We start from the raw sequence: 16,046 nt of genomic DNA, 5'->3' as shown, positions 1-16,046 counted from the left end.
TTTTATTTTTTAGATCAATCTGAGGTTGAGAGTTTATGGTTAAAACTTTGACCCTGTTAGGCCCTCAGGTTAGACCTGAATCCAGAATCTGGCCCCTGCTGCAATTGAGTTTGACACCCCTGCTCTCAAACCTCTGTATACTTTTCAGCATTGATAATACCTCAGCAGATGTAAGTCGCCCACGCCATAGGCACTAATGCAACCCATGGTCCTTCTCATCTTCAATCCACAGGACACAGCATCCGTGGTTTAAGACAGAATTTCAAATTTTTAATTCATCTGACCACAGAACAGTTTTCCATTCTGCCTCACTCTGTTTTAAATGAGCTTTGGTCCAGAGATGATAACAATGTTTCTGGATTGTGTTCACACATGGCTTCTTCTTTGCATGGTGCAGTTTTAAATTGCATTTGTGGTTGACACGACAAACTGCAGCCCATGCAGTGATTTCCAGAATCATACCTGTTTTTAATGCTGTGCTGCCTGAGGGTGTGAAGATCACAAATATCCAATATCAGCCCTTGGCCTTGTCTCTTATGCACAGATTCAAAGCGGGCTAATTTTTTCATTAAATGGTAAATGTCTCTGTTTCAGCGTCTGGTATGTTGTTCACTGTGAATAAAATAAAGGGTTTATGAGATTGGCAAATCTTGCATTCTGTTTTTACTGAAATTTCACAGTGCCCCAACTTTTTTGGAATGGGGGCTGTATTTTCCTGTAAGCCTCTGTGAACAGCTCAACTTTTGGGTCCAAACCAGTGGAGATCACTGCCCCAGATTATAGGAAACGGTGCTGTCCAGCCACTTTTTACTGGAATGAGCATCTCTGTGAAAACCATTTTTAAAAACTGCTGCCTCACTTTATCGATGAGTCGTTCTCTATTAACTTAAAAGCCTTTTTCCTGGAAATGTTCTTTACTCATTAAAAAAGAAAAGAAGTGATACAGATGATCAAATCTTTCAGCTATAATAACACAACAGCATAAATGAACATTTGTCATCTTTTCATCCATTGGCATCATTTTTAAAGATGTTCCTCTTGTATGTTGGCAGTACTGAACTTACTGAGCCTCATTTGAGATGCTCTTGCTTGTGTCATTAAAGCAGAAGGGTGAATGATCCAGTGCCATCTAGTGGTGAGGCTGCAGACTGCAGTAGCGCGACGACTGCTGCCCTCATCATCGTCTTTCAGGTGTCCAGGAGAGCCTGATCCTTTAGAGCAGCCTCTGCATGGTTCATCCACTCTTGGCTCCTGTGGAAACCTGCCAGATTCTGTGAAAGCACCACAGAACAAATCTTATAATCCGGGCACATAAATGAAAATGTATTCCTGCAGTTCGTTTTTATCTCTTCATGGTGTTTTCTTGTTGAGTCAGTGTTTTTTAATATGATGTGAGAAGAGACATCTGAAAAATATTGCATTAATTAACATGTTTTGTATAAGATATCTTGACGTCCTTTATCAGCTCTATTTTCGCCTTCAGCTCTCTCTCTCTGCATCCTGATTGGTTGCAGCACGTCTGAGTCATAAATCAGCTCTGAGTCGTTTTATTGACCCCTGGCTATCAGCTGATTTACATGTTGATTCCTGCGACGTGTCGATACTGAATCAGGAGGGAGCATCTGGAGACAAAGGGGAGGAGGAGGAGGGTGTGATCATGGTATGGAGGTATGGAGGCCTCAGAGGGACAGAAACCCACATAATTCACAGCAGATTTATCTCCACAACACAGTTAAAACATCATACTGTTTAATTCTTTTTTATTTGTAACAGTTGACTCTACTTGTATTTATTATGTATATAACTGGTGGTTTAAGATGAAGTTTTAATGGTGGATGTAAATTCTGGATGTAGCTGTGGCTTGCAGGCAGCCTCTTGATAGCTAAAGCTGTCTTTAAAATGATATGAGATTAATTTACATTTTTTTCTTCTTTTAAAAATCACAGTTGAACCATTGTTTGAATCCATAAATGCTCTCTTGTTGTATCTTTAATCTTTAATGTTTTGGTTGTGTTTTTCCGCCCTTTGCATTTATTTTGTTTAAAAGTGACAAATATGGACCACGATTTACAGATACATCTCAAAAAATTAGAATATCGTGAAAAAGTTCAATATTTTTGTCACTCATTTGAGAAAGTGAAACCCATATATTAAAAAGAATATTTTAAACAGAAATTTCAGGCTTCTGAAAAGTATGTTGATTTCTATGCACTCAGTTCTTGGTTGGGCCTCCTTTTGTATGAATTACTACATAAGTGTGGTGTGGCATGGAGGCGATCAGCCTGTGGCACTGCTCAGGTGTAATGGAAGCCCAGATTGCTTTGATAGCGGCCTTCAGGTCATCTGCATTGTTTGGTCTGGTGTCACTCATCTTCCTCTCGACAATACCCCATAGATTCTCTATGGCAGTGGTTCTCAAATGGTCTAGGTGTGCCTTGGGAATCTGGCTGGAATGGACCCTCCCCAGTTGTGATTTATTAATGAGTATGCATGTTGGATCAGTAGCATTGGTGCTAGCATCCTGGCTAAGAGTTATTTCATTTGGCAAGCTATTATTGAGTTGAAATTGGTGTTGAAATTATCATTATTCATGCTACTTTTAACCAAGTTAACCATTTTTTCTACCAGTTTTTCCAGTAATTTTGTCAACTTAAACCATTTTTGCTGCTTTTTTTTTTTTCAATTTTACAACTTTTTTAAAAATACTTTTGACCCAATTTTGCACCTTTTTGGAGCTTTTTGCCACATTTAACCCGTTTTTGCTACCTTTTTGACCATTTTTGCCTACTTTTGCTATTATTTGGACATTTTTTTGCCAATTTTTTTTCATCACTTTTTAACATGTTTTACTAACTTTAACCATTTTTGCCACTTTTCTGCCACTTGTAACCTATTTTGTCACCTTTCTGACACTTTCAACCCATTTTGGCCACCTTCTTGCTAATTTTCACTCACTCTACCTTTGTTTGGCCACTTTTTTGCCTAATTTTTCCCATTTTTTAAATCACTTTTAAACCATTTTAACCACCTTTTTACAACATTTGAGCCACTTGTAACTCATTTTTGACACCTTTTTGACACTCAACATGTTTTGCCACTGTTAACCAATTTTTTGCCCCTTATGCCGATTTTTAACCATTTTTGACTTTATCTTGTCACTTTTTACCCAATTTTGCCATGTTCTATCATCATTTTAGCCAATTTTTGCCACCTTTTAGGCACCTTTTGCCCACTTTTGCCACCCCCGGTTGTCTGGGCCCCAGAGAAGTCTCCCCTTATCCTTATGGGCCACCTTGACTGTCATATTATTACAAAGTCTATTTTGTATTGACATGAATATGATGTGCCTTGAGATTCTGGCTTAACCTTAGGTGTGCCTTTGGTAAAAAAAAAAAAAAAAAGTTTGAAAACCGCTGCTCTATGGGGTTCAGGTCAGGCCAGTTTCCTGGCCAATCAAGCACAGTAACATCATGGTCATTGAACCAGCTTTTGGTGTCTTTGGCAGTGTGGGCAGGTGCCAAGTCCTGCTGGAAAATGAAATCAGCATCTCTATGGTGCTTGACAGCAGAAGGAAGCATGAAGAGCTCTAAACAGTCCTGGTAGATGGCTGCGTTGACTGTGGACTTCAGAAAACACAGTGGACCAACACCAGCAGATGCCATGGCAGCCCAAGTCATCACTGACTGTGGAAACTTCACACTGGACTTCAAGCAATGTGGATTCTGTACCTCTCCACTCTTCCTCCAGACTCTGGGACCTTGATTTCCAAATGACATGCAAAATGTACTTTCATCTGAAAAGAGGACTTTGGACCACTGAGTAACAGCCCAGGTAAGACACTTCTGACGTTGTCTCTGGTTCAGGAGTGGCTTGACACCAGGAATGCCACATTTGTAGCCCATGCCCTTGACTCCATGGCCTGCCCTAACTATGCTGTATGCTCATTTTAATGGCTGACAAGGCAAATAGACAATAATTTCCAGGTTTTTGGGGATACCAATCATATTTCCAGGGGCCATGTTTGGCCCTGGCTCCCACTGGCTCCACCCCCGGAATATTGTTGGTGCTGCTATTACCTGCCATAACTCATCAGGGAGTTAGAAAACAAGATATTGTAATTTCTTTGGTTGCCAATATATTTATCATAAACAGAGTTGTCTTAATTTAGTCATAAAAACACATCAATAAATTCTTCATGTCAAAAAGTCTGTTTACAGAATTAGCATGGTAGCACTGCCTTGTGCTGAAAAAAATGACATATAATACAGTCAAGCAAAGCTTCTCATTCAAATGTTGGCCTTTTTTTTTTTCTAGAATTTGCTGCGGGCCAATCATAATTGGACTGTGGGCCAAACAAAATTGGAGCATGGGCCACCTTTTGCCCCCAGGCCATAGTTTGGACACCCGTGGCTTAGGGTCATTGTCATTTTGGAAGGCTGAGGTCCTGCAGAACAGATTTCTTTGAGGATATCTCTGTTCTTTGCTCGATTCGGCTTTCCCTCAACCCTGACCAGTCTCCCAGTCGCTGCTGCTGAAAATCACCCCCACAGCATGATGCTGCCACCACCATGCTACACCGTTGGAATGGTACTGGGCAGGTGATGTGCTGTGCCTTGTTTCCTCCTGACATAAAGTTTCAAATTGATGCCAAACAGTTCAGCTTGCTTTCATTAGACTAGAGAATCTTGTTTTGTCTTAAATCCCGGTGTAGAAACATCTCAGCAAAGCTCCAGAGAAATGGGAACCTGAGCTAAATTTCAACTGTTTTTCTCTTATCTAAAATAATGACTTTTTTAGGTCTAAAAAATGATTTTCATCCTATTTTAGAAGCTTAGACAGCATTTGATTCATCACAGTACAAAAAAAGTCCAAAGTAGTGATGTGTGATATCCTTTTTGAATAATTCTAATATCGGTGATGTATCTTTGTTATAACTGAGCTGATATCTAGTGATTTGAAACGCCCACATGAAGGCCTAAAAATGAAACATGTTCATATAAAATGGTTTGAAATGAGACATTTGTTCCCTGATACTAACTCCAACCATTCGGCGTCCCGTTGAGCCGACAAGGACAGGCCAGACGTGGTGAATTATTGATGAAACAAGATCTCTGATTTCCTTCAAGATTCCTTCAAAGAGATGCTCCTCCTGCCTGAGAGTCAAACGTCTGTCCGCTCCGCACAACCTGAATATGAATGAAGATGTTTTAAATATCGTTTTTTCCTCAGGGGTGGAAAGATTCAGAGAGGGGGATTTTAAAAAAAGAGGCGAGAGAAAGGATTTAGAGAAAGAGTAGAGAGAGAGAGAGAGGATGAAGACGAGGGGATTTCCTCCGGGCGACCAGCCAACCTGCTACCGCCTCCAGAGTTCATCTCCACCATTAAAACTCCATTTTAAACTCTCAAGACTCTGTTTAATAGCAGCTGGCCTCATATATCACTGCTGACACACACGCGCTCACACACAACTGGTATCTCCACACAGAGAACATCCCTGTCTTCAGAAGCCAGAGGAATGTTGAGATTAAAAGGAGATTTAGGGCAGTGCAGGAGGGTGTGACCATGAGGTTCAGCTCCTTTCACCCCTGGAAAGATTGCTTTTTTCAGGCTCTTAACATGTTTGTTTCTACAGTCAAGTTTGATATTTTAACATGAGGCTCAATGGGAATGACTCACTGTTGGAGCTAGCCTCTAGTGGACACCAGAGGAACTGCAGATTTTGGCATGCCATAATTCATTTTTGAGCAAGGCTGGTTGCTGCTTGGTGTTAAAATATAAAGCTCCAATAGGTGGCATTGTAACATTTCCACCTTACAATAGAAGTTTCAAAGTCAAACTAAAACAACCCCAATTCCAAAAAAGTGTGTGCATTGCGTTAAATGTAAATATTAACAGAATGCAATGATTTGAAAATCTCATAAGCCCATATTTTATTCCATTTCATGAAAATATAAGCTCAACAACATCTCAGAAAAGTAGGGATGGGGCGACAAAAGCCTGGAAAAGTAAATGGCACTGTGGAAAAACAGCTGGAGGAGCTTTTTGAAAACCAATTAGGTAAACTGGCAACAGGTTAGTAATATGACTGCACATAAAAGGAGCATTTTAGAAAAGCAGAGTCTTTCAAAAGTGAAAAAAATGAACAAAAACAGTGCCTAAACATTTTTGAACAATCTTAGAAAAATGTTCTGCAAAGTAAAATTGTGAAGACTTTGAATATGCCACCATCACAGTACATGTAATGAAAAGACTGCTAGTGATCTTTAGGCCCCAAGGTGGCACTGCATTTATTTAAAACAGGCATGATTCTGTACTGAAAATCACTGCATGGACTCAGGAACACTTCCAGAAATCACTGTACCATCCACAAATGTAAGTTAAATATGTATTACGTAAAGACGAAGCCATATGGGAACACGATCCGGAAACACTGCCATCTCCTCTGGGCAAAAGCTCGTTTAAAATGAACTGAGTCAAAATGGAAAACTGTTCTGTGGTCAGATGAATCAAACCACTGTTGCTGTGTCCTGCAGACTGATGCCTCATTTCCACACACGTGTGTGACTCATGTCTGTAAACCATCTTGGAATTTGTGTTTACTGGAATTACTGGGATTAAACAGGACAGTGAAATACAAAGAATGCGCATATCCATCTGCTTTGCAAGGTTAGGACTTTTGCAAGTTGGTTGGACAACACAGAGATTCACATAGGAATGAATGGACTTCCTTCTGACTTACCTCTGTCACCATATGTATGTGGAAATGAGGTGTAAAGAGGAGAACAGTGCACAGTTCAAAAGCCTGAATCTCTGATGGAATGGGGTTACATTCATGCCAATGGTGTGGGCAGCTTACACATCTGGAAAGGAACTATCAATGCTGTAGTATATAGAGGTTTTAGAGCTACATATGCTTCCATCCAGACAACGTCTTTTTCAGGGAAGGCCTTGACTATTTCAGCAAGATGATGCTAAACCACATACTGCATCCAACACAACAGCATGGCTTCACAGTAAAAGAGTCTGGGTGCTGAACTGGCCTGCTTGCAATAGAAAAGATCTGGCTCACCATCAAATGGAAAATTCAGCAAAAAAAGACCCAGGACTGTTGAGCAGCTAGATCTTACATCAGACAAGAGTGGGACAACATTCCTCTACTAAAACTCCTGCAACTGGTCTCTTCATTTCCCAAACATTTACAGACTTTTGTAAAAGAAGATTGGAAGTTACACAATGGTAAATACAGCCCTGTCCCTACTTTTTTGAGATGTGTTGCTTCTATCATGAAATGGTAAATTTTCCCAGTTTCTACATCTGATTTATTGATTATGTTCTATGGTAAAGAAAATATGGGTTAATGAGATTCTGTTTTGTTTAACTTTTTGAAGCTTCAAAAACATAATCAGTCAAAACGGTTGCTAGAGTTTTCTGATTTAATAAAAGCAGAAGTGGTAATGTGGAGCTGAGAGGGGCTCATTCTGCTGATCTGAGTCAAAAGGTCCAAATCACTAAAAACGGCTGAAATTCCCATCACTGCTCTGTCCAGATGGTTTTTCTCTGATCGTCTCAGGAGTTGCAGTCAAAGAGTTATAGTTGTTCTTGACACTGCCCCCTGGTGGCATACAGTATGGGTTTTCCCTTCTGCTCATTCTGACACCTGAAGTTTTATGATTGGTCCACTCCGGTCATGTGACTCAAAGAGCTCAGGTTAGCCAGGAAGTGTCAAAGTAGAGAAAGCTGCTGCCCCTTTTTTCTGTCCAGTGTGAGCTGTGGAAACTAAACCAATGTAAGTTTAGTGACTTTTATGAGTTTGTGTTTCTAAGAACACCTCTATATTGGGAAAATGAGCATTTTATTCATAAAACAGACTGTTTCCATTCACTTTAATGCAGTGATACTCAAGGTGTGGCTCTAGAGCCACATGTGGCTCATTTGTGATCATTTGTGGCTCTTTTATGTCTTAATCTGAAATATAATTCCCCCAGAAAACTTTAAAAAGGAACATTTTACCTCAGAAATTATACATTGCAAGTAACTTTAATCAGTTTGTTTCCCACACTTACACTTACACTTTGTCAACCTCAATTTTGTCTGCATATTTCCATTACCCTTATTTGCATTTTTTTTTTTTGCTACTTTAATTCCATTTTTACTGCTTTTAGCCCATTTTTGACACTTTCATCAAGCCTTATGCAATTTTTTGCCCCTTTTTGAGCCATTTTTATCACTTTTTGCCCATTTCAGCTGCCTTTTGCAATTAAATGCCAATCAATTCCAATTTTGTCACTCTTTAATGCTTTTTGCCCATTTTCCCACATTTATTTCTGATTTTTGTCCATTTTAGTCACTTTTCACTCATTTTTCTCCATGTTTCTGCAACTTTTGGGATCATTTTTGCCACCTGTAACTCATTATTTGCCACTTTTCTCCCAGTGTTTGCCACATAAAGCCCATTTTTGCCTAATTTTTAGTCACTTTTCTCCCCTTTTTGACACGATAATACTGCTTTTTGCAATTTTTTGCCCCTTATTGCCACTTCTCGCCCATCTAAGCTGCCTTTTGCAATTAAATGCCACTTTTTGCCCTTTTTCCCCACCTTTTTTTCTGATTTTTGCCAATTTTAGTCACCTTTCACTCATTTTTTGCAAATGACTCATTATTTGGTCACTTCCAACCCATTTTTGCCAGTTTTCTCCCAGTGTTTGCCTATTTGGGGTTTTTTGTTTTGTTTTGCTTTGTTTTTTCACCATTTTTGCCATGTTTAACTTATTTTAATTTCCACTTTTCGCCACTTAGATTGAGGCTCTTGTCAATGTATTTTTCAACAATTTGGCTCCTTGGTTGAGACGGGTTGAGTAAAAATGCTTTAATGCTTTAATAGGTAGATCCTGGGTCTTCAGTGTGAGAACTTGTAATTCCAAGCATATGATTTTTTTCCTCGTAGTGTACTTTCATCCTTTGGTAGCTTTTTAGTATGTTTAGCTAAAATACAAACACCCATCTGCATAGCTGTGCAACCGAGCTTCCATTCCAGCACTCCAGACTGTCTCTCCTTAAAGAGGTCACCCTGATGGGTGTCTCCTGTGGCTAATGTACTTACTATTGACAAGTACCTCATACAACCCCACTTAAAAATAAACTCTGCCTTTAAGGCAGGACACACAAACTACTGAGCAGAATAAATACAAACAGTCTCATTTCCTTTAGAAAGTTTGGGTGTTGTGTAAACCATTCCATAAATACAGAATTTAATTTAATTGATAATTACAAAGGCCCTAAGATGACAGGCATCTGTACAATGGATAGCTCAGTTCAATTTCACTATCCATACCCAGACCTGATTACTGTCAGACCCATTGAATCAAGAAATCCCTTACATAGAACCGGTCTGATGAAGTGAAGTTGGTGAAAAGATCTCCAAAAGCAGCACATCAGGCCATCTAAAGAAATTCAAGAACAACATGTATCAATCTGGAACAGGTTACAAAGCCATTTCAAAGGCTTTGGGACTCCAATCAACCATGGTGAGAGTCATTACCCGCAAATGGGGAAAACTTGGAACAGTGTTGAACCTTCCCAGGAGTTTCCGGCCTACCAAAATGACTCCAAGAGCGCATCAACGAGTCATCCAGGAGGTCACAGAAGAACCCAGAACAACGTCTAAGGACCTGCAGGCTGAACTTGACTCAGTTAAGGTCAGTGTTCATGATTCAACAATCAGAAAGAGACTGGGCAAAAATGGCATCATGGGAGAGACTCAAGGCCAAAACCACTGCTGACAAAAAAGAACACAAAGTCTTCTGACATTAACCAAAAATCATTTGGTTGATCCCCAAGACTTTTGGGAAAATATTCTGTGGATTACCGAGACAGATGTTGAACTTTCAAACATGGTGGGACTGCTTTGCTGCTTCAGGACCTGGACCACCTGCCATAATTTATGCAAAGATTTTTATAAACTTAAAACAAAAAGTAAGGCAATTTGTGTTTGGTACATTATTTCTTTGTCGTAACAATGCTTCTTGGTAATAAATCTTATACCATTGGAAAGCCTGTTTATCACCCTTTTAAATGATGTCACATTTGTAAGGATCATGCATTTGTGGGATGAGCAGCAGAGCTGAGTATGTTGGTTGCACCCATGAAAAATGTGTCATATCTTCCCTGCCAATGTCGAACAGCTGATTCTGCCATTGACTCTTGTTGGGTGTTTGGTGGATTGGATGATTGAAGTTTGAAGAAACAAGACATACTGGCAATTTAACAATTTATTCATTTAACAAACAGGAGCCTCAGTAGCATGTGGAAGAACCACACACAGCCACAACAGCCTGGCTCCTCCTCCTCATGCTGGTCACCAGCCTGGTCACACACTGCTGTGGGATGGCATCCCATTCTTCAACCAGCATTTGTTGCAAGTCAACCAACGTGGTTGTGATGGTCACTCTGGCACAAACAGCACACCCAAGCTGATCCCACAAGTGTTCAATGGGGTTAAGGTCAGGACTGCTGGCGGGCCATTCCCTCCTCTCCACTCCCAAACTCTGGAGGTGGTCTCTGATAAACCCCGCTCTGTGGGGGTGAGTGTTGTCATCTTGGAGGATACAGTTCTTGCTGACAGGGTGAGAAAACAGTATTCTTGGGGTGTTGTCTTCTTGGGGCGCCCACTTCGCGGCCTGTCTCTGACATTCCCCGTTATATGGAACTTGGCCTTCAGTTTGGAGATGGTACTAGGGTTCACTCCAAACAATGCTGCAACTTGGTTTTGCTGGACTCCAGATTGAAGTTGCCCAAATGACAGGCCCTATCCAGATCAGTCAAACATGGCATGCCGATTCTTAAAGCAGACAACTACTGACCACTGTAGCAGGACCCATGCTGCCAATCAGGCACCTGATTAGCAGCACCTGTGGGTACCAGAAGCTCAAAACAAGATTTGGCACATTTTTCATGGGCGCAACCCACATACTCAGCTCTGCTGCTCATCCCACAAGTGCATGATCCTTACAAATGTGGCATCATTTAAAAGGGTAATAAACAGGCTTCCAATCGTATAAGATTTATTACCAAGAAGCATTGTTCCAACAAAGAAATAATGTACCAAACACAAATCGCCTTACTTTTTGTTTTAAGCTTTTTCAGGCCTTTATTAGATAAAGGAGGACTGTGGACAGACTCAGAGACAGGGAAGAGAGCGGGGAGAGACGTGCAGGAAATGGTGCCACAGGCCGGACTTGAGCCCAGGCCGCCCGCGCACGTGGCGCACGCCTCAACCACTCGACCACCGGCGCGCCCCAAAATAGTCAGTTTTTTTAAGAAGTGTTCTCCCTGTGCATGAGTGGGTTCTCTCTGGGTGTATCGGCTCCCACAGTTCAAAAACATGCTTGTTAAGTTAATTGGGAAGTCTAAATTGCCCGTAGGTGTGAGTGTGAGCGTGCCTGGTTGTTTGTTTCTACATGTCAGCCCTGTGATTGACCAGTCCAGGGTTAGCCCCGCTTCTTGGGCCCAATGACAGCTGGGATAGCTCCAGGCCCTGCAACCCTGGAGAGGATAAGCAGAATGGATGATTGATGGATGTAAGAGCAAAAAAATCTACATATTCTACCTTTAGGATCAATAAATCTCAACATATATATCAATTTAATCTGTGCAATTAATATCTTAATTTTTGCTTACATCTGTATTTATACCTGGAAGTTTTTTTTCATTTTGTATTTCTTTGAACCATTAAAATTATTATTATATAAGATTTTTTATAATTTACCTACATGCAGATCACAGAATTTAACATGTAAGAACAGAGCCAATGAACAGATTGTGCACCCCCCCTCCTCCCCCCCTAACGGATCCTCATTCACCTGAAACCAAACACTCAACGCGCGCGCGCACACACACAAACGCGCACACACCTCCCTGCTGCTGCGGAGGGAGAGATGGGGGAGGGGGAGGGGAGAGGCAGCAGCAGGTAAGGATGGAGGGTGGAGGGAGCTGACGCCTGCGCACTGGCTCTGCTTCCCCTCCGCATCGCCCCCCCTACTCCTCCCTCCCTCCTCTCTCTTTTTCTGCAGCATCAGTACCACACTCCCTCCCCTTTCTCCCCCCCCCCCCCCTCTCTCTCTCTCTCTCTCTCTCGTCGCTCTTCCTGCCGGGCTGCTGCTTTGCGCGCTGCGGGGCCACACTGCGACCGCACCGAGGAGGAAGAGGAGAAAGCCGCGGACCGACAGGGGGGCCAGCCTGAGCCACAGCGGCGGAGAGGCACGATTTAAGAGAAGAAGAAAAAGCAGAAGAGGAGGGTTCGGACGCGCCGTCACTGCACGGATAAAAAAAAAAAAAAAAAAATCCCCCGAAGAAGAAGCAGCAGCAGCAGCAGCAGAAGGCGGAGACGCGTCACACCGCGCTCTTCCTCCCTCCATCTCTCTGCTCCGCTTTTCAGGGGAATCGAACCAGAGGAGAAAAAACGACAGGAGGACAAATAGAGAAAAAAAAAAATCTTGTTTGGGAATCTCGGAGCGTAAAACGACGAACGGCGCGGTGTTGGAAACCTCCCCCCCCTCCCCTCCCGGACCAGGGCCGATTCTCCGTTTTCTAGCAGCCACCTCGGCGCGGCAACACCATGAAGGACCGTACGGCGGAACTGCGAAGTGTAAGCTCGATTTTCATTTTATCTCCATCCATGTTGGCCTCCATGTTTCCCTCCCCCTCCTCCTCCTCTTCCTCCCTCCTTCCTCGGCCTCTCCTCCGCTGCGTCCAGAGCGCAGAGGAGCGGGGCGGTAAAAAGCTGCTAAAAGCCACATTTGAGCTGAATCGAGGTGTGTGGAGGAGGAGGAGGAGGCTAAGCTGCGGCTCCTCATGCTGTGCATACAGAGTGATGTGAAGGAGCTGCAGAGCAGAGGGAGAATGGAGCCTGAAATGGAGGCTTTTCTCAGACATCGCATTGATTTAGCGCGCAGTGTTGGTGGATGTTTGATTTGTTGGAAAGGGTATACCGGCTGGAGGTCATGGTTCCAGCCTTTTTTTTTCTCCCTCCTTTAATGGCCGGTGCTGGGTTTTACGCAGAGGCCCTGCTCATGCAGCGCTGCATGCATGATGGGAAAACGACTAAAAAAATCTCTCATCCATGCTAATTTGGCCGTGCATGTCCATGCATGCGTGCCTGGATGACCTGATGGAGGAGGAGGAGGAGGAGGAGGAGAGCTGACTCTGAAATGAGAACCAAAATGCAGTGATTTTTTTTTTTTTTTTTTTTCTGTCGAGGCCGCATCCTGCAGCCTGCGCGCGCCTCCTCCCTGATAGAGCCGCGTGAGTGTGGGAGCATCAGTCCCGATCAGGCGGGGAGGAGGATCGATCTGAGGCGGGATGGATGATCGGGATGCTGCCGATTTAGTGGCGGAGAGTGAGGAAGGCTAGGGAGGATTGGGGGTGGGGGGGTTGGAAGGGGGGGGGGGGGTCCCTTCATTTCACCACAGCCTCACCCATTTTATGACTGTGTGGCTCTGCATCAGGGGAGACTGGAGGATTGACTAACAGCTGATGCTGGAGGTTTGGGCGGATTTTTTGGGGGGAGGAGGGGGGAGGGTGTGTGTGGTGGTGATGGGGGGGGGGGTCACATCAGCTGCTCAAACTCTGCAGCAGCTCCACACACACACCCACCCCTCTACCTCCCACCACCACCGGGTTCAACTGGGTTCGCGTCAGACAGAATCCAGCCAGAAACGCACGCATGGAGACATGTGGACTGGGTTTTTTTTTTTTGGGGGGGGGGTGGCACACCTTTCCTCGTTTGATTGATTGATCTGATTGGATTCTCCTCAGCTCCTCTTCTCCGTGTTACAGATATATTTCAAAGGGTCAGAGCTGATCAATAGTATCTGATCAATAAATCAGCAGCTGAATGGTGTGCGCGCGAGGAGGTGATTTGCATTTAAAAAGTGACAGGCTCAGCACCGCCCGGAGTTTACCGCACTGCTGTCCATCCATCCCTCCATTTCCATTTTTTTTTATCCCTCCTTCCTTCCATCCTTCCCTCCCCTCCTCCATCCACCCTCCTCCTTTTTTTATCCTATTATTTCTCCCCTCTATCTCCTCTTTTCCTCCTCAGTGCATGCTCCAAATCGTCATCATCCCCTTTTTTCTCCCTCCATCCCTTCTTCCATGTCTAACTCCATCTTTTATCCCTCCATCACTCTGTCATTACTTGAGCCTCCATCCTGCATTCCCCTGCCCTCTCCCTCTTTTTATCCCTCCATCTCTTTTTGTCTGTCTACATTCAGTCCCTCCCCGGTGTCACTCTCACTCTCTATCCCTCCAGCAGTCGCTCTTTTTCTCCTCCCTCTTTCCCTCCATCATCCTCTCACAACTACATTCTCAATCCAGCCCTCCTTCTGCTTTCTTTCTTTTCTCTTTCTGTATTTAATCAACCCAAAGTTCATTGGCAGCTTTTTAAAATTCAGCCTTACTCTTTGGACTCAAATACCATATCACTCATTTTTACCAATATAAATGTAAATCTCTCATCTGCACAGTCAATACTTTTCATTTTTATAAATCAATCATGGTCGATATGATTTGGCTCTTTAATGTCAAAGTGAAACAGATTTCCTCAAAGTAATGTCAATTAAATAGAAATATAACATGTAAAATCGCTGAGAAGCATCCCCACAGCATGATGCTGCCACCACCGTGCCTCACAGTGATGCTGATGTGTTTGTGGTGATGTGCAGAGTTTGGCATCTTGATTGATGGCCAGAAAGCTCCATTTTAGATCAACTTTCTTCCACTTGACCATGGAGTCTCCTACATGCCTTTTGGTGAACTCAGGTCCAGATTAAATCAGTTTTCTTCAGCTGTTGCTTCCTTTTTGCCGCTCTCCCATGGAGCTTTGACTGGTGAAGAGCCCGGCCGACAGCTGTTGTATGCAGAGTCTCTCCCATGACTCCTTCAGAGCAGTCAGAGGTGTCAGTGGTAGTTTCGGCCGTTATTTTTGATTTTGGTTTTAGTTTTAGTTAGGGCTGTCAAAATTGACGTGTTATCGTGGATTAATCCATCATCATGGTTAATCTGATTACAAATGTTAACGCAATTAACCCATCTACAGTGCAGAATGACTCAAAATCCCTGAAACGTCTCTGGCAACCAGTTCGGGCAGTTTGTCCTAGTAGGGTTACCGTCCAGCATGCCGCAGCACATGCACAAATGGGCTGTTGATCCGGTAGTGACCAACCAACTTGATATGGAAGACGCTAAACAGCACGTTGGCCCTCTCGATGGGAAATCTGAGTGCAAAAAAAACAAGGCGGAACAGACGACCGACATAAAGGTTTGTGCACATTCTGCAGGAAGGAGTTTTCTTTTCACTGAAGCACTTCCAGCTTAAAATACCACATTAACGGGGAGCATACGTTCATCGGGGATTCTGCTAGCTCTTCGGCTTACGCGTCGCCAAGCTTGTGACAAACCACCCTCATGGGACGCCAAATTTAAAAGGGAGACTATGAATAAAAGTGAATATTTTTCATCAAATTGATCTGTATTGTTTCAAAATTTGACATTACCAGCTGCTTACTGGGTGCCAAACACGTCTATCCCGGCTACATTTCTTGATTTGAAAATGTGGCCCAGTTGAATTAGTAATTGAATAACCCTGGCATATATATTCCCTTCTTTCTTGAGTCTATTTGCTTAATGCAAAATGAAACGTGATTATTATAGATTAAAAATGAATGATATTTAATCATGATTAATCAAAATTAATCCACAGCAACCCTGTGATTAATCTGATTAAAAATTTAAATCATTTAACAGCAGTAGTTTTAGTCCCAGTTTAGTTATTTCTATCCTTTTTAGTTTTAGTCGCTCAGTTTGTGAGGTCGGCCTGATCGCGGCAGATTTACACATGTGCCATGATGTTCAGTGCCTTCGAATTTTTTTGTATCCATCCCCTTACTTGTACTTCCCTATAACCTTTTCTCTGAGTTGCTTTGAGTGTTCTTTTGTCTTCATGATGCAATGGTTGCCAGGAATACTGGTTAACCAGTGGCTGGACCTTC

The 16,046-nt window shown here is 42.8% G+C and overlaps 1 protein-coding gene across 1 annotated transcript in view; it reads left to right on the top strand.

The window, feature by feature from the left end:
* The first annotated feature begins 12,161 nt into the window (after positions 1–12,161).
* stx1b (syntaxin 1B) overlaps positions 12,162–16,046 on the top strand; it is a 115,198-nt gene continuing 111,313 nt past the window's right edge. Inside the window, exon 1 of the mRNA XM_041778279.1 lies at positions 12,162–12,643. Within this exon, the coding sequence (XP_041634213.1) occupies positions 12,614–12,643 (30 nt within the window). The 5' untranslated portion in view covers positions 12,162–12,613. The remainder of the gene's footprint in view (positions 12,644–16,046) is intronic.

This window comes from Cheilinus undulatus, linkage group 21 (genome assembly GCF_018320785.1).
Source record: "Cheilinus undulatus linkage group 21, ASM1832078v1, whole genome shotgun sequence".
NCBI classification, from domain to species: domain Eukaryota; kingdom Metazoa; phylum Chordata; class Actinopteri; order Labriformes; family Labridae; genus Cheilinus; species Cheilinus undulatus.
This window is presented reverse-complemented; position numbering and strand designations above follow the sequence as displayed.